This window comes from Calliphora vicina, chromosome 2 (genome assembly GCF_958450345.1).
Source record: "Calliphora vicina chromosome 2, idCalVici1.1, whole genome shotgun sequence".
Lineage (NCBI taxonomy): Eukaryota > Metazoa > Arthropoda > Insecta > Diptera > Calliphoridae > Calliphora > Calliphora vicina.
The window spans coordinates 57,470,695-57,492,955 of NC_088781.1; the positions used below are offsets into that span (position 1 = coordinate 57,470,695).

Genomic DNA, 22,261 nt, shown 5'->3' on the forward strand with positions numbered 1-22,261 from the left:
TTCTGACAAAAAATCAATTTTTTATATAAAAACTCACAATATCTACAATCGCTAATAACTTGGCCAATAAGCGATTAATCAAGAAAATGAGCTCGATCTGTGATCACTCATATTTCTGACCAAAAATCGATTTTTTATATAAAAACTTAAAATATCTAAATTCGCTAATAACTTGGCCAATAAGCATTTATTCAAGAAAAAGAGCTCGATCTGTGATCACTCATATTTCTGGCCCAAAATCTATTTTTTTATATAAAAACTGAAAATATCTAAATTCGCTAATAATTTGGCCAATAAGCGTTTAATCAAGAAAAGCAAATCTATTTGTGATCACTCATATTTCTGAACAAAAATTGGTTTTTTTATATAAAATCTCAAAATATATAAATTCGTTTATAACTTCGCCAATAAGCGTTTAATCAAGAAAAGGAGACCGATCTGTGATCACTCATATTTCTGACCAAAAATCGATATAAACTCAATATCTATATTCGATAATAACTTGGCCAATAAGCGTTTAATCAAGAAAAGGAGCTCGATCTGTGATCACTCATATTTCTGACAAAAAATCGATTTTTTATATAAAAACTCAAAATATCTAAATTCGCTAATAACTTGGCCAATAAGCGTTTAATCAAGAAAAAGAGCTAGATCTGTGATCACTCATATTTCTAGCCCAAAATCGGTTGTTGAAAGACTTAGGTTTTTGATAACAAACTTAGGTTCTTTGTAGCGCTTCTATGTATATTTTATTCTATGTTCTATGTCATTCAATAATACGTTTTTTTTCTTTTTAACTATTTTTACCCTATTCAAACATGGACAGGACAACGTCTGTCGGGTCAGCTAGTTTACAACAAATGTTTACAGAAAATGCGAATTGTCTAAATATATTTATATTAATGAACTGATTTCAGCATTATTTAGAGGTTTTTTAAATTTTTCCTTCTCACCAATAATAAGAAAAATACTTACAAAAAACCTTTTAAACCATATATGTTTCATCAATATTGGTGGACAATAATACTTAAAAGTGTACCACAAAAAAACTTGTGGCCTATTTATATATAAGATTCCAAAATTAAGTACATATGTACTTAAATCATGCTGATTTCTTCGCTGAACATTTTTCATAAATTAAAATCACATGTACATTTAAAAACTAAGGAGTATTTTAGCAAATATATTTTATTATTCTATTATCTCCATTAATATTTCGAATATTTTTATATGCTATGCAATTTTTCAACTTTAACAATTATTCTTTTTTTTCATTTAATAATTCAATAAATAATAAATCAATCCAATGCTTTTAATAGCCCTTAAAATTATTTCTAAACTACCATAGATTCTACATCATTATTTAGTACAGAAATTTTCTCAAAATTACTTTTACAAATATTTAATTTCTCTACAAAATTATTCTGAGCTAAAGGAATTGAATTTTCCAAATTCAAAATATTTTTCAAAAACCACAAAACCTCTCGTGTTAGGTATGGATTTTGGAAGAAAAATAGTGAATTTAAAAGTGCTGTAAGATTGGTATGCCATACTATCGATAATTGTTGTAGTAACATTGAATAGCAGGTGGGATGGCAAGCCAACAAATTAGCTAATACACGAACTGAATAGAGAATCTTTAAATGTTGTGTTGATGTTTTAAATTCCTTTGTATTACAAATATTGCTGAGTGAATAGTTTATTAGGTATAGTTGCTCAGAAGATGTTAAAGAACCTACCAATTCAGCATGACAGAATAAAATATGAAAAATTATTTGTAGATTATATTCCCCAGCTACACATGTGGGATTTTTTTCCACAAAATGTTTATGAACGTAATCACGATCCTCGCTTTTTAATTTTTCAGAGTTTAGAGCTATAATTTGTAGACAAATAGCAGCATCTTCACGAAAATCAGCAAGACTATCAGCTATCTCATCATCGGTATAAAGTTTCCATAACTGTGGTAAAACTTGCATTTGCATAAGCGTTGAAGCACCTTTATGGCCAGTGGCCAGAATGTTAGCTAGCGTCCATAAACACAGTCTCAATAACTGGGTTTCTGTTGTATGCAGATAGGTAACCAGGTAGCTTCCTGCCAATGAAGATATTTTTTCACAAACTGGTGCTTCACCTAAAGACAAATTGCACAAACACTCAGCAGAGCTTAGCTGGCGTTCAGAGTCTTTGCCTGTAATACATTATTTTTAAATAAAAATCCAAACCATAGTTTCAAATTTGTTCAATACCTGTCAACTCCTTGACCAAGACTTGTATAGCACCGGGTATTTTGTTAAATGTTTCTATGTTCTTTTCGTCTTGTAGGAATGCATGAGATAGTCTGTACATATCTTCATTGGTGGCATGTTTACGACGTTTTATGCGTCCAGCCAAACCAGTGACATCCTTTTCAGTCAAATTTTCCAATTCTTGAATGCGCGCTTTAATCTCTCCAATGCCAAACCGTAAGGAGTCCAAAGAATTTGCACGCAATTGTTCCCGATGTGATTTGGTGTACTCACGTATTTTTTCTCTTAGTTTAAGTGTGGGAACCATTGTTTGTAATGAATTTTCTGTAGAGGATGATGTCGAGATTTCCATTATTTCGTTTTATAAAATATTGTAAATAAACAAAAATTAAATTCACTTGAATTATAAGCAGTGATTCTAAAACTTTGATATAGGTTACCACCAGGGATGGAAAAAATGTTTGTTCGGTTTCCAAATAAAATTCAAATACATAGTACTTTTTTCTAGTTCAGAGTTCTAAAAATTAAATTTTTAGCATAGGAAATGCATGAATAAAGTAATACCCAAAATTTTATTGTATTCATATTGAAAATACTGTTACATCAAACATGCTCTACATACGCAACATTTTCTATAAAAATACTTGCTGAATTCACAAAACTCCTTGTATCATTGTATCGAGTGTATTATTGAATTCAAATACAATAGTGTAAGCTTGTTGTTGGAAATTTTCATATAAAAATTAAATACACTTATACACTTTTTTTTTGTAAGTTTTTAAAAAGTTGTATTGGTTTGCAGCTATAAATTTCTCTGAGCACACATAGTACCCGTATATGTCAGAGAGTAATTTGAAAAAATGAGAGTCGGTCTACTTGTTGTACATACTACGCTTTCAAAAACATTCATACAATATACAATGGGTGTTCACAAACTAATAAACAAAAATTGTATTTAATACAAGATACACGATACAAATTGTTGTGAATTCAGCAACTGTTATACGCGATATTGTCTTTAGAAAATACTGTTGTACGAAACATTTTGTTTCAAAAAGACGTAACATTTTCTATAGAAAATACTGTTATACGCAACATTTCTTGTAGAAATTTCTGTTACTCACAACATTTTCTACAGAAAATTCTGTTATACACAACATTTTTCATAGAACATTTTGTTTTACACAATATTATCTATAGAAAATTCAATTATACACAACATTTTCTACATAGAATACTGTTATACGCAAAATTTTCTATGAAATTTTTCGCAAAATGTTTGTGTGATAATGTTCCTACGTACCTTTTTTAGGAATTTTTATTTGAAATAACGTAACAAATTGTTGTATTTATTGTTTGTAATCATTTCTACAGGCCTGCAATTAACAAAATATACCATTCAAGGTGCATTTAATAAGGTATCATCGGCAGCACAGCTGATTATAGAAACAGCTCGCACAAATGTCAAACTGCATATATAAAAAATATTCGACCGTACGTCCGTATGTCAAACTCTATATATAAAAAATAAGTGAATTCGCCTGTATTTATTTCAATTCGCCACTGCTGTCACCTTGTTAAATACGCCTTGATACCATTTTTCACTGTGATGCAGTGTTTTACACAACTGAATTAAAAATCTACTTGCCCGCCTTCTTGTATAAAACTACTAGACTCGTTAACCCTATTCGCAGCAATACTTCCCAAACTTTTTCTTACAGCTGACTAAAATTTTTGTTATTTAACCTTACAAATTAGAATATAGTAATGATTTATTAAAATAAAAAGTTGAATAAAATTGTTAAAAAATGTCATATACAATTCTACAAAAGCTGTCTTTAACATGTTTGAAGGCAGACCAACCTCTGTTAAGTAAGATTATATTAAAAACAACTTCTTAAATATGAAAAAATATATGAAAGAAATTTACATTTGTAGCCACGATACGTAATGCGAGTAAGAAAACCGGTGGTAGTACTCGCAACAAGAAAGGACATGCTAGACCAAAACATCGTGGCTGGCGAGTACAGGATGGTCACTATGTATCACAAGGTACTCTATTGGCAACACAATTAACCACCAGATTCCATCCAGGTTTAAATGTAAAATATATGCATATTTTTAATATTCAATTTGATATACTAACGAAGGTAATATTTTTTTATTAAGGTTGGTTTTGGACGTAATGGTACATTGTTTGCTATGGAACATGGCAAGGTCTATGTCACCTGTGAACCTTTAGACCCCAATTGGGACCATACCTGGGTACAGCGCCATTATGCTGGCCGTGAGGGTCAACCCATACACAAGAAATTCTTTAATGTTGTGCCAGACCAACAGCATCAACGTTTTCGTTTAGTTGATGAAATTTAAAATATGTAATTTATATTAAATATTAATTAATAAAGTTGCACATTGTTATAATTTAAGGTAATATCTAGCATTGTTGTCATTTTGTGTGTTTATAATTATTTATAGTGGTTATATTTTTATTTGGTAAGACAAATTATGAACATTTATTGCCAATAAACAAGCAATTCGTTGTATGGGTAGTTTTCAAATATTTTTTTTTACATGTTGAGTCCAATTGTGATTTTTTAGTGTCTAAAACTAACATGATTTTTCCAAAACATTTTTAGCCTTTGAAATGTTATATTAAGTGAAAAATAGTTTTTCAAACAATTATGAATAAAAATTCCCCGGGAGTTTTTCCCTTTTCTCATTTTTCCTATTCAAATTCAATGGGAAAAAACTCCCGGGAAACAAACTCCCGCGGAATTTTTTATTCATAATTGGGCTGATAAACTACACCACAATAGTTGTAATTATGCGATAAGATTTACATATATACAAATAAATCTGACCTTCAAATTTTGTGCGGAAATTACTTCCGAAAATTATTATAAATTATCATAAAACTCTTAAAAATGTTGGTATCCAAAAACAATTCAATATGAGTAAGTTTCATATAGAACGAAATCACGCGATCTAATTTCATGGCAAGCGGCCCATAATTGGTAACAGAATCCATATAAAGCCCATTTCAGTATAGGGTATTATATAGTCGGGCTTTACCGACAATACTTGTTACGGATCGGTTAGCCAGGCGAGGTTTCCAAATAGCTCTTCGCATGTATATATCAGGGAGCTCCCAAACCACTCATCTATAACAAAAAGGTACAACTACACTGATCAGACACCACACAGCTTATACCACACAAAGAATGATCAGAGACAAGTGTTCGTCCCTACATTGCTCTCCCAACCATGTCGTAGCAGCCTCCGCTCTCCTACCCGAATCTCAACAAAAAAACAAACAATAAGGAAATTAAGAATAAAAAAGAACTAAAACAAAAATATTCCCCAGAAAAAGTGACTTATGGAATACTAGTTTAGTTTACTAGGGAACTTCACCTGCAACATACTTTTTAACTTCTTTTTATATACACAACTCTGATATGTTGGTTTCGAGATATTTCCACTTAAGCATTTTTACCTCACGAACTTAAAACCTCTTATTTCCAAAAAAAACCGTACTGTTTGTATACAATTTGTCGTAGAATATTTAAACTGGCCGAGCCAGAAATGGAATATTGTCCTCATTTCGGATGAATCCAAATACACTTTAAAAGCAGTATTGAAGAACATTTGAAAGACGGCCAAAGAGAAGAGGCTAATCCTCAATACAAAAATAAGACAGTCTAGTTTGGCAGTGGGAATATTGTGGTGAATGGATGATGGAAAGATCCTATGACTGGAATTGGATACAGATGCATTTTAAACGATGTTATGTATCTATAGGCTTAAGGTAGGGTCACACATGGCAAATATTTGACGAAAAAGACGTAATCACTAAATAAAATATGTTTAATTCTTTTATTTATTAAAAAACTCCTTTTGCTTACGACTATTTAAAACAAAATATTTTGTTTTATTTTATATGATACTGTTTGATCTTACAAAACACTTGTAAGAGTAAACACGTCAAACTAATTTGTGTTAATAAAAGTGGTTACGCTTTTTTGAGTAAAAATTTTCCATGTGTGACCCTACATTTGGTTTGGAGATTCCAGCATGACAATGAACCAAAAACACCTCAAAGGTTGTAATCGAGTGGTTACTATCAAATACGTTACGTGTTTTGAAGTGGTGACCAATTGCCAGATGTCAATCTCATAGAAAACCTATGGGAATTTATAGATCGTTCAAAATTATACCACGAAGGACATTTTATTAGATGCGGTTATAAGGCGATGGTAAAATATTTCAAAGGAGACGATTGGAACTTTTATTGATTCAATCCATCGTCACTGAGAAGCTGTAATAAAAACAAGCGATATCCATCAAAATACTGAGTCATTAAAAGGGTCAGGCAATTTTTGTAAAAATTAAACCAAACAATGGAAAGTTTAGTCAATATCATCATAATTTTTTTTGTTAATATACATACATACATACATATGTAAGTTATTAGAAGTATGTATATATTAATGAAATACTAAAGACCTTATTCGTAAATAAAATCTTGAAGTGGTGCCCAATTGCCAGATGTCAATCTCATAGATGCGGTTATAAGGCAATGGCAAAATATTTCAAAGGAGAAGATTGTAATAAGAAACAAGCGATATCCATCAAAATACACTAAAGTCACTAAAAGGGTCAGGCAATTTTTGTAAAAATTAAATCAAAGTCTCCATTGTCATCATGTTATGGTTAGGAATCCCAAATATAAAAAAATATATATTTTTCTGTCCGGTTTGAAAATGATTTTCACTATAATTCATTGAAATGTCTAGTTATTAACTAAAATAAATTCTATCATTAAGAAACAAGTAAGAGAGCTATATTCGGCTGTGCCGAATCTTATATACTCTTCACCAAATTATACTTCAAATACAAATTTTAAATATTTTTAGGTAAACAAAATTTATTTTTTTTCCAAAGTTGTTTTTTTAATTTTTTTTCGAATTGTTATTTTAATTTTTTTTAAATTTTTTTTATATTTTATTTTTTTTTTTAAATTTTTAAACAAATTTTGGGTTTTTTAAATTTTTTAGTGAAAAAAAACAGGTTAAAAAATATTTTTTCCGATTTTGACCCATTGTAGGTCCAACTTATTATGATATCCATATTGTCTATATTAATGAATAGTAAGCCAGATATAGGTCAACAATAGGTCAAAAATCCAGGTTATCCTGGTTTTTTCCTCATATCTCAGCCATTTGTGGATTTTGCTGATTTTAAATAGGAAACTTGTCGAAAGCATGTCTGATAGAATTATTGAAGATTTGGATCCCGAAGATATCTGGGGTCTTCAGAAAATTGATTTCAACAGACAGACGGACAGACATACAGACAAACAGACGAAGGGAGTTTCAAATACTTTCGATTTGTAGAGTTGTGTAATAGAAAATAATTAATTCAGATAAATAAAACATCATAATTTTAAAGGAACTTCAATAAAGTTTGTTTTTATTTTATTTTTCTTTTTAACTAAAAAAAAAATACCACATAACATAAATAAAATTAGATTTTTTTCTTCATTGAGGGATGATAAACTAAATATTTTCTTTTCTGGTTTTTTAATCTATGCGTAATAATATAACATATTTTAATGATTTAACATAAAATCTAAGAACTAAAAAATGTATTTTTCTTTGTTATTACATATTAATCATTATTATAGTATAATAGAATTATTTTTCGTATGTATATAAGGACAAATTGGTATTTTATAAGTATAACAGTAAGTATAACAAGTTATTTTTTTCTTTTCATTTATATTTTAGATCTATAAAAAAGAAACAAAATTAAAAAAAATTATAGATCTAATAAAGATCACAAAATGTTCAATAATAGTTATTAAAAGTAATAATAAAAATGAAATTTTATAGTTTTATAAAATAAAGAGCGCTCTGCATGTGTGTTTATTTTGTTTTTTAAATAAAATTAGATGTTTTATAAATAATTAATACCAAGAAAGCTTTCCTCGAAATACAATTATATTTCGAAATGAAACTTAAAAACTAATTCGTGCGTTTTCGAAAAGATTTTAGTTAAGTTGTTGTTTGTATTTTTTATTAAAAAAGCCATTATTTTTATTAAGTTTTTGTGCTTTTTGCTTTTCCTTTTTTTAACTAAAATTTAGTTTATTCAATCAGATCAATAATAATTTCGTTGGTATGTTTTTTTTCAATATACAGATTTTTCTGTTTTAAGAAAGCAGTATTTTTTAATTTAAATTATTATTGTTTAAATTTAAAGTTGCATAGCAACTTTGTGGTGTAAGTATTTTTATTATTATTATTTATTTTCAACTAAAACTACAATTTAGCGCTCATAATCTACATATATGTACTTGTATAAATATGATTTCTTTTGGTTTCAAAAAATGTTGGTCTGATTTAAGACCAAATAAACAGTAGTGTGGTGTTACACTATTGTTTTGAGGGTTTTAAAAGTTCACCTCTTTGTTGTTTCAAAATAAGTCTTCTGCTACAAAACAAATAATGGTACCACCACAAACAAACAAACTTTGTAAGTTTGTCTTTTAATGTTTTAAAACTTTGTTAAGCCTAGCTAAAGGATAAGGAAATAGGTTATTTTAAAAATCATAGAATTCATTACTTTTATTATTAAAACGTCGTGTTAATACGTAAACCACAGCTTCATAGGTTGCCATCATTATAGCAGTATTTGGTATTTGTCGAACAAGTTGTGTACCCAAGCCTCTGTAAAATAATAATGGAGAAAACAAACAAAAATATTATTAATAGACATGCCAGTTGTGTAGTGTGGATATATAAATATAAATGTTATTTTGCTTATTGAGGCTAAAAAAATGTGCATAATATAAACGTCATTGCAAGTATTTTAAAATGTTGTTGTTGAAATGCAAAATTTTAAAATAATTGCTAATTTATTTATAAACTTAATAAAAATATACAGATTTTTAATCAAAAACAATTAAGAGAGTGCAGAAAGACGGTCAAGAATGAACACATTTGAGGAATTATAAACAAATATAAACTAATTCTAATGGAATCTGTCATCATATTAAAAGGATTTCATAATATTACCTATATAAACCAGCTCTACCCTCTTCCTTCCATACCGTGTGTAAGGTTTGCCAAAATTTATTATATTTACTACCCTCTTCACGTAAACGCGTTCGCGCAACTTCATGCGGGTATGCAATACATGAGGCAACAGTCTTTGATATGGCTCCAGCCATCATAAATTCAAGAAAATCTCTTGTGGTCTTTGAAGTATCCGAATGATGTTTATTTTGGCGGAGATTTTGTTGTTCAATCTGCAAAGCACAAAATACAAAGTTTTAAATTAACAGTTCACATTAAGAAAGATAAAACATTTTATTTCTAACTTACCAATTTCGATTTGATAAATTCATAGATAACAAAATGTATCATGGTCTCACAGATGCCAAAATAGCTGGCGGTAATACCTTTGTAAAAGCCAGCAACACCACCCTGAGTATAAACACGTTTTATACATTGTCTGACGGTCATTTGAACTTTGGAATTGTAGTCCAATTGCAAACGTGTTTTAACAAACCAAATTGGATTTGTTATGGAAGAGGAAACAAAACCGGCACTAGCTGCACTTACAATATGAACTTGTGGTGAATCAGGTTGTATTAATCTAATGCAAAACAATAAAAATAAAAAAAGAACGATAAATAGAATGTAAAGGCACATTATTAAATTGTAAAAAAGCATAATGTGCTTAAGAATGCATGTCTGGTTAAGTACTTACCCTAAGTTATTGAGGAAATTTTTGGTTTGTGAATATGTGCAAAAGTATATGGCACGTGATGGTGCAACACCAACGAGATTCGGTCCAAGACCTTTAAATAATGCTTTGGGTCCTTCATTTTGTACTATGTGTCTGGAATTGAAATAAATATATAAAAGGTTTTAATAAATGTACAAATAAAAATGATTACATTTTGTTTTATTTCTTTGATATTCAAAAGATATTAAGGACAGAAAATTAAAAGTTCAGTTTATGTAAAGTTCAACAGTTCCTCAGGTTGTCAAATCTCAAATTTAGTAAAGGAATTTAAATTTGTGTCCATGCTGTATAGAATAACTTCTAAATTTTATTAAAGAGAAATCAAATTTGCCAAATTTAAACAATAAAATCTATAGTATTTCAACTATATCGAAATATTTCATTAGCTGCTTATTCATATCATAAAAGATAATATGACTGCAATCGGAAAAATATAATTTTTTAGCGATATTAAGTATCCACACGCTGAGGGAAATATGAAACACACATCTAACTTTGTAACCGAATGGTTACTATGCAATGATCAGTGGCCTGCCCAATCGTAAGCTCTCAATCCCATAGAGACTATATATGAAATTGTAGATCGCAAAATACGAAATTGGTTAAACGCATCGTCGCTGTGAAACAGTAATAAAAAAACAAGGCCTAGCAAATTTTTGTAAAAATGAAACCTAAGTTTTAATACTTTTTAGTTTGTCTTCAATTTTCAGAATTTAATTAATTGTGTTCATATTTTTAAAAATAATAAGCATTTTTACTGGAATTCAAGTTGAATGCAAGTATAATTTAATCCTTGAATTATAGTCAAGCAATTGAATTAAAATTGTATTACACTTTGTTTCAATAGCATTCTCCAGTTAAGCTACGTTTCTGCATACACCGTAATCGGCACCGAAAACGAAATTCCATACATTTGCACCGAAAAAAAGTTCGTTTCAGAAATCGGCACCGAAAATTGGGAACGAAACGGCACCGATCAGTAACGAAAAACCTGTCATTTGCGACTGGAACGAAAACAACTTCAAGTAGGTTGTTTTCGGTGCTGTAGGAACGAAATTATTTTAATTATTTTTTTATTTCAAATTTAAAGAAAATTAAAATGAATAAAAAAAAAATAAATTTTCTTTATTGGAAGAAGAAAAAGTAATAGATTTTGTAAAAAATAATGAAATTCTATTTAATTTCCAAATGACAACTTATAAAATTATAGCTTTAAAAGGAAACATAAATTTTGGTTTGAAAAATATTTAATTTTTAAAATATTTTTCAAGTTTAAAACAATTACATTTGCATTCAAGTAAAATTCCAACAAAATGTTCAAGTGCCTGATTTTTTGGGGCTTTGATGTAAATAAAATTATATATTATTAAAATACTAAAAAACGTAAGAATTTTTTAGATTTTGGTTTATTTATTGAATATTTGGAAAAGTTTGGCCGACTTCATAAACGCAGTAATGCAAAGCAATTACAAGGCAAAGCAATATTTTGTGACATTCATGAACGCATAAATGTTTTGTAAAGAATCATAATTAAAAACAGTTCACAAATTTGACAGATGCTGCACATGGACAAGCATTGCCATACAATTATGAACACTATGCATTGCAGTGTTGCTTTGCAAAATGCGTTTATGAAGTCAGCCTATACTTGTGTATATCCTGGATTGATTGTTGTCTTTCCAGTTGTTGTTGGCGTATAAATTTGGGTATATTTTGATAAACCTTAGAATTATAATTAATTCCTTCACAGAAAAAACTAAAATGTAAATTCAATTACGAAAATCACATTTTAAATTACTTTTTCTTATTAAAGTTTAAGAATTGACAAAAATTGTTTATTCAATTACTGTAATTATTTGAAATTATAAAAAAACAGTTAATAACATGTAGAATCAAATGAATTGTGTATTCTAGTATTTGATTATGGTAAAAATAATCGATTGTTTTAATAAAAAATTGCAAAAAAAAACGTAATAGTGTTTAGAAATTATCTAAGCTAAAATATAATTATAATAATTAAACAATTAGGTACATTCGATCAAGCGCGACCACATAATACCCTACATTCAGTATATGAGCAAATCATTATTCTATTTCAATAATTTGGTTTTCGTGAGTGATTTCGTGAGTGATTCGATTGTACTGAAATTAGGTCCAGTGATTTATGTCAGTATGAAATTTATTTTTGATGAATTTTATGTAGCTATCAACATTTTTAAGATATTTATGCTCGTTAAAGTGATTTTCAATTATGGATTTATAAAAAAACTAATATAAAACTAATTTGTGTAGAAACTTGTATGGATACCTATATAAATAAGACATTTATGACAACAGTCGTATTTCGGGAGGACATTTGTATTGGACTAGATGAAATAATGTAACGATTTTTTCTGGCTCACTCTTTAACTACCGCAGGCTTTTTACTTTTCGTCCTATTCTAAGGCGGTAGGCAAAACAGTTTGAACAAAAAATTCGGCACTTCCGAATATAACACTCTTGAGTTTATGGAATGAATTGCGGACATTTTAAAATTTTTAATTATTTAGTTCAAACTCTTTTTTGAGTTTGGCACTGTGTTTGTGGGGTATTTTTTATTTTTCCTTAATATTTTTAGTTTTGATATAAATTTTAATTATTAAATTTCCTCATAGAATTCTCTACTGTTAGGCTTTGAAGGTCATTTGTTGTTAAAAAGTTACTAAAGTAAAGAAAAATACTAAATGTAATTATTTTTTGGTGAATAAAATTTAAACGGGAGATTTTTCACTTTGAATTTGAATAGGAAAAAACTCCCGAGGAATTTGTATTTATAATTGGGCTGATTAATCTTATAAAAATGATAATAATAATCTTACCTGAGACACTGTATTATGCTCATACTTTTTGTAGATGATGATGAGATGCCACAATGTGAAATTGCCATTATCTGGAAATATTTTGGTAAAAACTTTATTTAAACCGAAAGTTTTATTAAAAATATTTTAAACCAATCGTGTTAGTAACAATATAAAATTTTGAATAAAAAATTACCATAAAAAAGTGTTACAGAGAGTTAAAAACAAAAATGAAAGAGGACAAAAATAAATGAAAAAAATTAAAAAAAAAAAAATGAAAACAATAAATTGGTACTACCCTACGAACACCCCCAATCACCTGTGGTTGGGACCTGTTGCGCAATATCGTTGTGCTGAGTTTACGTCTCTGTTCAGGTCTGAGTAATTCGGAGGATGCATTTGTGGAGCCGGGATTTTCAACAACTCGTGGCGGTGTTTGAAATGATGCTGTTGAACTTTGTAAACGAGTTTTAACAACTTCTAGGGGACATGTTACAACGGCACCAGCTGTACCAGCAGTTCTGTAAGTAGAAACAATAAATAAAAACAATTAATTAAAATTATGTACATATTTACAAAATTAATTGAAATTTCTTAAATTTATCTAAAATATCATCTATCTATGTGGTTTTGGCATTCACTAGCAATTTTGAAATGTTTTGTTCACCGGTTGTTGTGGTGCCAAATTTAGAAAATTTGAAACAAAAAAAAATCATTGTCAATGGGAAATTATTTTAAAGAAATAATGTTTTATATGTAAAATAACAACAAAATTAATATTTGTTTATCTTTCAGTATGAAACCACTCAATGACGTTGACAAAAATTTATTTGGGTTGGTTTTCTTTTCCTCAAATATTTGTTAATGCATTTAAATGATATTTTGAAATAACGTAATGGAAATTTCAGTGCTATTTTGCAATACAATTGTTTATTACCCATGAACATAAAATGTTATATATTAAACGATTACAAAGTTTCGAAATAATTAATTATTAATTTAATTTTCAAAATAAAATTAAATATAAAATATATTGACTTTATTATTTTAATAATTCGTTCTTAATAGAGTTAATTTCTTATTGAAATAATATTTTCAAGTCCATTAAATATCTTAATAAAATATATTGAATTAAAATTTATTACAAACTAGTTGGCCGCCCGACTTCGCTCGGTAGCATTTACTAATGTTATGGTGTTTTCTTTTCTGGCATAAAATTAAACAAATCGGTTGAAACAGAAAAATCTTTATATAGAAAATGCTCAAAAATCGGTACCCGTATTATATTGGTGGTGGGTACATAAAATTCGGCACAGCCGAATATAGCAGTTTAAATTGTTATGAAGCATGACCATTTTGGCCAGAATATATAGATTTCTTTATTTATTAAGACTGGAATTTGTTTTAAGTCATCTACGAGTAAACTACTGGCTTAGCAACAATTTGCAGTTATTATATCTTATTATATTTCAGTAAAGCAAAAACAAACGATTAATTTTACTGTAACTATGTTCGTTAATTATTTTAGGCTTTATTAAACAAACAATGCCACAATTAATTAGTTTTTCCAACACACTTTGCCTAAGAAACCCAGCAAGTTTGAACAAAAATTCCCAAGGGAAACCATGACCTTCTTCAATAAATAAATAAAGATTTGCAAAAACAAAAACCAAACATTATTGGTATGAATTAAACTATTAAGTGAAAAAAAAACAACAATAAATATTAACACAAAACTTGTGACTAATGTGAACGATGATTCTTATTTCGGCTAATGGAAAATTATTCAAATAAAATTGATAACAAAATAGAGAGTAAGCGAAAAATAACGACACATGATTTTAACAGTGCAAAAAATATAACATAAAGCTTAAGCTTATTTATTTGAAAATTGCTTTTTAATATTTTTGCTGTCTGATACAAAAAATTTAATTTAATTAAAAAGTGGCAAAAATGAATTAAATAATATTACTATTTAGTTGAAAAATAATCTATAGATTAGCTATTTCATCAAAAAGATCACATTTTACGAAAGCAATGTGTGTATGATGAAATAGATCGACCGTGCGATCATTTCAACTCGTCTAAAAAATTTAAAGCATGACTGGCATGTGGGCAAATTAACAAACAATGAACTTGTTCATTCACTTTTCACACGTTTTTATATCAACCAGCAAAAAGATGGGCGGTATATTGATTTTGTCATTGGGTTTGTAATATATTGAAATATTGGTCGTAGAACCAAAAACTATATATATTCTGGGTGCTTATAAAATTGCAAGACCAAGTATTCTTTGTTGATCAGAAATGTTTGGTATTAAAAATGGGCAAAATCGGTTTATTAGAACTAGAGTTATGGAGCAAGATGTGAGACAACTTCCAAAAGAGTTGGTGTTTTTCAAATTTGTTCACATAGTTCCTATCTGCCCACTGGTCTACAAGCAAAGGGCATAATATTTTTATAATTATATTACGAGAATCAAATCTCAAATCTGTCCATAGTTGAAAGAAACATTCCTAAATTTACCTCCTGCCTGCAATACGAACCCTTTATTTCTGTAAAATATATTTGCTGAAAAAAATTATCATTATTTCCAAAAAAAACTTTAAAAAAGTTGATCTTACATATTTTTTAACTAAATAATATTTGTTTTTTTTTAAAAATATTTTTAATTTTTTTTAACCAAAATTTGTCATCCAGAGTTCATATCACAGATTACACAGATATGAATCAGCTGGTTCCAGTAATATGGCAATAGAATGAGTGACAAATATATATCACACTCGTTGTCTATTGAAAATTGTATTTTTTTTCTCTCGCCCTGCAAACCACAACCTGTGAAAAATGCTTTCATATCTGTGTAATCTGTTGTTAATATAATCTAAACTCTAGAGTAGAAATTTCTCGACTCTGGAGTGGAATAAAAATATATAATTAAATTAAATAAATACAAAAGACAAAGAAATGTAATTTGCTGCAGAGTGAACGTTGTAAACGTAGCTTTAAGAGAAAGACCTCGTAAAAAGATAGCACGAGAGTTTAAGAAATTATTATTAACATAGCTGTGGAACATTCAACATTGAATAAAAGCTTCGAGTTGAAAATTGTAGAAGTAGAACTTTCATGAAGCTACTCGAAAAAAGATGACGCTGTTGATAAATAGTGGCAGCGGTTGCAGTCGGTAGTCAGTTTGTCATAGGTGCTGTTAGAGTTAACATCAACTGTCTTGTCTTAACATCAACTGTGTATTATTGTGAATTATAAACGTGTATTTGTATAAGAACACATAGTGACTACCCTGCAGTTCATTGCACTAGTTCCGCTACGTCGAATTCGTTGGCCACTAAGAACTACTACTAGTGAATTTTCAACCCACTCGCAACGTTATTGACTGGTAAATTTAACACGGGGATGTCATTGCAAGTGGCCGATTGGCACACTCTGCATAACACTTCACTATTAAATTCAATAGTGAAAATACTCCAGCATTTGAGGAAAAAAGAAAAAATAAATTCTTCTGAGAGCGGGGTTGAACACATAACCTCTCGTTTTCTAGTCAAATGCTCTAACCACTAAACCACAGAGCTCTTATTTGTACTGCTCTCTAATTGTTATTAAGAATAACATGTGTGTCTACTCTCTATTTTTGCATTTTCTACATCATCATTGAGAACGAAAACACAAACGGCCACATTCAGCATTACATGTGGCCATCGAAGTCGTATATTTTAGAGGATTTTATTTTTCTTGAATTTATTTTCAAAAACTTAGGACAAATAGCTGACTATTGCTTATTACTGAATATGCTGGTGAAATGTAGTGCAAGTGATAACCATTTAACTACCACTTTAGCAGCCACAGCGAACTAGTTTGTTGTTCAAGTAGTAATATAACTAGTATAAGGTTTCCAATAGGCACTTTTCAAACTGCTGGGTATTTAAACTGTTGTTGTGTAAATTTGAATAAAGATTTGTTACAATTGTAAACTACTAAACTGCTTTTATTTGCAATCAAAAATATCCGGTTTATTTAAAGGAAATAAACCACCATTTTTAAAAGGTAAAAACGTAACAATATCATAAAGTATACTATGACTGGAATCGAAAACAGATAAATTTTAAATGATGATATGTATCCATACGTTGAGGCAAATATGACCCTAGTTTGGCCCCAAACACACCTCTAGGGTTGTAACTGAGTGGTTGAAGTGGCCTGCCCAATCTATGGGAAATTATAGATCGCAAAATACGGACACAAAATTATACCACGAAGGAGAATATTTCATCTCAAAGGAGAAGATTACATCTCTAATTGGTTTACTGCATCGTTGCGTCGGTGTGAAGCAGTAATAAAGATCGAGGGATATCGAATTAAGGGCCAGACAATTTTTTTTGGAAAAATTAAACCAAAGTTTCCATTATTTTTTAATACCATAATAAAGAATAATTTTTTGTTTGATTTCTATTTTCAGAATTTAATTCATAAGTGAATATAAGTATATATCGATGGCTTAATATAAAAAAGGCGTAACTCGATTTTTTGTTACTTTACAGGAGAAGGAAAAAACTTAATAAAATCAATAAAATGTTAGACACAAAAAAAGTTTTAATGCTATTTTTAATAAGAAGAGACATCACATTTTATTTCTCATTTAAAATTTATTTTTTTTATTATTTTAATGAAGTTATTTAATATAAATCTTTATTCAAAGAAATTTTTGAAAAACAAATTAGTTACGCCTTTTTTATATTAAGTCATCAATATTAAGGAAATACTAAAAAATACAAATTACTTTGTATCTATTTTGGATTTTGTTTTATTAACTAAATTTTTTTCAAAAGATTCCATTGTATTGTCAAGTACTGTGTGTAATTAAAATTGATATTGCAACAATTGGTTCAAAATTTCTGAACGATGATACAGAATTTATTACTATTTTGGCAATATTTACTCGTACAAGAGATTTGACTGTTATATTGTTTATATTTGTAATTAATCACTTAAAAACCGGTTTAATTTGTTATTGTTAAACAAAATTCTGACAAATACAATTATTTAATAGTTATATAATAATATCAAATTCAAGACACAAATATTCCATAATACCACGAAACCTTTGATGTGATGAAACGAAATAAATATGCATAATTTATTTATTTTTTAATCTACTGCCTGATTAATAGGAAATTGCAATCAAAATATATAACAACATATAATAAAATGATATTCAAATTCATATAACTTGTATATTGAAAGATAAAACCCTTTACAATATTTGCTATAAAGTAATAAATAATGTTTATTCAAATCAGACAAAACAAAATTCTATAAATAGCTAAATAACAATAATTTAACATGAAATTAAATAGAGACAGATACACTAAAAAAAAACGTAATAATATTAATTTTAAAATATACAACAAAGAAAAGTTATAGTCGAATATTGTGGGTACTTTACGTACTAGAAAAAATTTAAAATATTTCTATGTTGGCTCTTGAATTGATAACAGTATTCAGATTTGTAATCAAATCAGAACTCAGAACAATACACTCTAAGTTGACAAAGATTGAGATTGAGTTTTAACAATTCAATCCAAATGGACTTAAAAATTGAAATGAGTTTCTTTATATAAAATGTAAAAGGGAATTTACAATCCAATCAGAACTAATAGCTGAGTTCTGATTGGATTGGAACGATAAGGCCTCTAATACACGGTTGTCTTGCAAAGTTGTCAGAAAATTTTCAATAAATGGTTAACAACCATATGTTTCAACATAAATTCTCATGCTTGTGTTAACCATTTTCTGAGCATGTTTCTGACAATCTGAAACCGTGTATACGTAGCTTAACTAAAGCTTAACTAAATTGTAATTCCTTTTTACATAGGGTGCTAATAAACACAAAGAACCTATTACGAAAATTACAAGTTTGATCGATAAATATGTTTGCATTATTAATACGAAGAATTAATATAATTTCACAATGAACTAATACTTACTCAACTTGAATTATGAAATTATTATAATTAAATAATTATTATTAATATTGTTTTGACAAATAAACAAAGTAAACATGCATATCAGATAATCATTCATACCATGAATGATTTAAATTATATGTTTTTATTTTTGTTGATTTCTATAATAGAGAAGAAAGTTCACAAAGGAATGTATTTCAAGACAATCTGCTTAAGATGATTTTTAATATTTTATGTGGAAGTGGTAATAAATAGAAATCCAGTAGTTTCTGGTTAATGTATTGACTGACCACCACTGATAACCTTTTGTGCATAGAGAGACTGTTATGACAAGTAACAAAATAAAATCGAAATCTTGTTGTTGAGGTATTTTTTTTTTGTTCTTTACAGATTAGAAATAATTGTTGTTTAGAGAGAAAGAACTGTGTCAGTGAAAAATAATAAATTTTATTTTATTTATTTTTAAATTGTTTAAGATTGAAATTAACACATTAAATTATGAATGAAATATTTATAGAAAAAAGATTTAATTGGTACTTTGCAGGCCAAAAATTGTACTTTATATTAAGGTTTCAATTTAAAATTTGCATTCTTAATGTTTTTTTTTACTTGCAAGGACAAAAAATTAACTTTTATGATGTGTTTGAGTATCATTTAAATTTTCAATCCAAAATATTTCACATGAAATATGTTCCCTTTTCCAATTTTTCGTTCATCGACTTTGTTCACGTGAATTCCCCAAGTTGTGAAATTTTTAGATGGAATTTTGTAAACAATAAACAGCTGTTACGAACAAAATCAACTATTGTGAATGAAAAGTTCATGGGAATATCACAACAACAATTTTCCCTTCGAGGAAAATTAATATTTCATGGGTACTTAAATTTCACATGTTATTGCCGATAGAATAGTCCAACCTAAGACTGCCTTTTAAGTGCATGAGAGGATTAATTATTTTATGTAATTAATCCTCTAAAAAATGAAAGAGAATATGATGAAAATCAGAACAATAATAACCCTGAATATGTATTAAGTTTTGTTCACACAAGTTTGTATCGTTTAGACAGTAAGTGACAATGGAAACTTTTATTGAAAACTATATTCCCTAATTTCAGTTTTCTATAGATGGCGTTTCTTTTGAACTCGACATATAAGTTTTTAATAACTTATATGTCATTTTGAAGGGTACATATCTGTCATTTATTCTCACTTTGAACATTATAGTGTAAAAAACATAGTTTTTTTTTTTGATTCGCAAATGAGCTTCATAGGGAAGTTTTGCTTAACTTCTTTAATTTGAAAAAAGTGCAGCTAAAGCACATCGATGACTCATCGAAACTTATGGTAAATGTGTTCCATCGGTTTCAACAAGCAAGAGATGCTTTGTTCAGTTCAGAAGCGGTGATTTTGACACTGAAGACAACGATCGCCCAGACCAGCCAAAAAAGTTTGAAGACCAAGAATTGGAGACATTACTCCATGAAGATTGTTGTCAAACTCAACAAGAGCTTGCAAAATCATTGGCAACTACTCAATCAGCAATTTCAAAACGTTTGCGAGCAGCAGGATTTATCCAAAAGCAGGGAAATTGGGTACCATACGAATTGAAGCCGAGAGACCTTGAAAGACGATTTTGCATGTCCGAAATGATGCTTGAATACTATAAAAGAAAAACATTTTTGCACCGAAACATTACATGCGATGGAGAATGGATCCTTTACAATAATCCGAAGCGAAAGTGATCGCATTTGAAGCCCGGCCAACCAGCCGAATCGACAACAAAGCCAAATATCCATTGTGGGAGCAAAAAGGTCCTATCTATTATGGGTTGCTGAAATCTGACGAGACATGAAACAGTAATATTCCATCATGACAATGCTCGGCCACATCTTTAGAATGAAGAGGTTGGGAATTTTGCCTCACCTGCTTTATAGTCCATACCGTGATCCGTCTGACTACTATTTGTTTCGATCGCCGCAGAACGCTCTCTCTGGGATATGCTTCTTGGAATAGAGTATCCGATGAGCAGTTCTTTTGGCTCGCAATCCATATGTTGCCAGAAAGATGGGAAAAGGTCATAGCTAACAATAGCCAAAATCCCGCATTTTTAAGTCTTATACCCAATAGATTAAAAATAGGTTAAAAATGGAGATATTCGTGTTTTTTTGCTTATATTTCAGCCATTTTTAAGCCGATTTTCTCGATTTTAAATGGCCTTAGTTGGACTATAGCGGATATATTGATGTATCAATCATGTATGTAAGTTATTTGGGGACTGTGGCTATATCGATATCGCTATAACCATCCAGAATAGATATGCTTAATGGGGTCGCAAATAAAAAATGTAAAAATTACAAAAGGAATTACAGACTTATGTATACCATGTGTGGTAACATGGTGAAGGGTATACAAAACCTAGTTGCCCTACAGACTGTTCATAAAATTACAAACTAAAAGGGAAAAGAACAAAAAAAAAATATTCAACACAATTGATATAAATAATTAATTAACAAGTCTGGCTTAATATTTATTGCTAACATTTGTATAAAATATAACTCAAACAATTATTTGTTGTTGTTTCGTTTAATAAGAAATTAATGACATTTGGCATCCGATGAAACCGGTTGGCAAAAAGTTTACAAATCGTCTAGAAAATATTGTACTTAGCGCACACAAACTGAATGAGTTCATAAAATGAAGTGATAAGAAATCAAATAAATATATTTATACATATAGTATAATCATCGCATAGAAATCGGTTCACTGGCATAGATTAATTTATGAACAGCTTTTAACTGTCTACACACGAACGAAAATTTAACAAAATTGCAAAATTGTATTTTTATATCGAAAATAAAGGTGTTCGTGCGAAATTAATTGAAACAATAAACAAAAAGCATTCAAGTATGCTTAAATATATTTGAATTTTTTATCATGACAATATTTAAACACATAAAAATGAAAAATATTTTATTAATTTTAATTATTACATGAAATTCCCTATGTTTTCTATATTTTTCTTTCTTAATAATAAACAAAATTCACTCACTCACGCTAAATTTATTTTAATGACTTGTTTAGGTTGTTGCCTCTTGTCAAACAGGCGACAAAACAAAATAATATGTTTATATCCACCATCAAAAAAAAAGGGGGTATATTGATTTTGTCATTCCGTTTGTAACACATCAAAATATTTGTTGCAGACCCATATTCTGAGACCTCATAAGATTCTAAGACGATCTAGCTATGTCCGTCCGTGTGTTGAAAACACGATGTGCAATATTGGTCCATGATTTCACCTAGGTCCTATACAAATGTCCGCCCGGAATACTGTTTGAGCTGTCATATATATGTTGAAATTGGACATAAACAAGTTTTATA

The 22,261-nt window shown here is 28.9% G+C and overlaps 3 protein-coding genes across 5 annotated transcripts in view; 1 reads left to right on the forward strand and 2 right to left on the reverse strand.

Annotated features, from left to right (window-relative positions):
• Positions 1-1,154: 1,154 nt before the first annotated feature.
• LOC135950927 (uncharacterized) lies at positions 1,155-2,619 on the reverse strand. The gene is made up of 2 exons (XM_065500452.1): positions 2,250-2,619; positions 1,155-2,191 (listed from the first exon to the last, which is right to left on the reverse strand). Exons 1-2 carry the CDS (start codon positions 2,599-2,601, stop codon positions 1,335-1,337), a joined length of 1,209 nt encoding a protein of 402 aa, XP_065356524.1. The 5' UTR covers positions 2,602-2,619; the 3' UTR covers positions 1,155-1,334.
• Positions 2,620-3,959: 1,340 nt separating this feature from the next.
• mRpL27 (mitochondrial ribosomal protein L27) lies at positions 3,960-4,683 on the forward strand. Its single transcript, XM_065500780.1, has 3 exons — positions 3,960-4,121; positions 4,188-4,351; positions 4,419-4,683. The coding sequence occupies exons 1-3, from the start codon at positions 4,058-4,060 to the stop codon at positions 4,620-4,622; spliced, it is 432 nt and encodes a 143-aa protein (XP_065356852.1). The 5' UTR covers positions 3,960-4,057; the 3' UTR covers positions 4,623-4,683.
• Positions 4,684-7,692: 3,009 nt separating this feature from the next.
• The window catches only part of Rim2 (replication in mitochondria 2), a 36,553-nt gene continuing 21,984 nt past the window's right edge, over positions 7,693-22,261 (reverse strand). Inside the window, exons 2-7 of one of the 3 annotated variants that reach the window (XM_065500564.1) lie at positions 13,200-13,422; positions 12,923-13,014; positions 10,026-10,157; positions 9,638-9,911; positions 9,329-9,561; positions 7,693-8,980 (exon numbers count right to left, since the gene is read on the reverse strand). In XM_065500564.1, the coding sequence (XP_065356636.1) occupies positions 8,854-8,980; positions 9,329-9,561; positions 9,638-9,911; positions 10,026-10,157; positions 12,923-13,014; positions 13,200-13,422 (1,081 nt within the window). In that variant the 3' untranslated portion in view covers positions 7,693-8,853. The remainder of the gene's footprint in view (positions 8,981-9,328; positions 9,562-9,637; positions 9,912-10,025; positions 10,158-12,922; positions 13,015-13,199; positions 13,423-22,261) is intronic. The other 2 variants (XM_065500566.1, XM_065500565.1) reach the window with 2 other exon arrangements.

What these genes read in the sequence shown, in the direction of transcription:
- LOC135950927 (XM_065500452.1), bottom strand. Translation starts at nt 2,601, where the DNA reads ATGGAAATCTCGACATCATCCTCTACAGAAAATTCATTACAAACAATG. An exon ending in CTTGGTCAAGGAGTTGACAG is followed by an intron (nt 2,192 to 2,249) that starts GTATTGAACAAA and finishes AATGTATTACAG; the next exon opens with GCAAAGACTCTGAACGCCAG.
- mRpL27 (XM_065500780.1), top strand. Translation starts at nt 4,058, where the DNA reads ATGTCATATACAATTCTACAAAAGCTGTCTTTAACATGTTTGAAGGCA. An exon ending in GGCAGACCAACCTCTGTTAA is followed by an intron (nt 4,122 to 4,187) that starts GTAAGATTATAT and finishes TTACATTTGTAG; the next exon opens with CCACGATACGTAATGCGAGT. An exon ending in GATTCCATCCAGGTTTAAAT is followed by an intron (nt 4,352 to 4,418) that starts GTAAAATATATG and finishes TTTTTTATTAAG; the next exon opens with GTTGGTTTTGGACGTAATGG.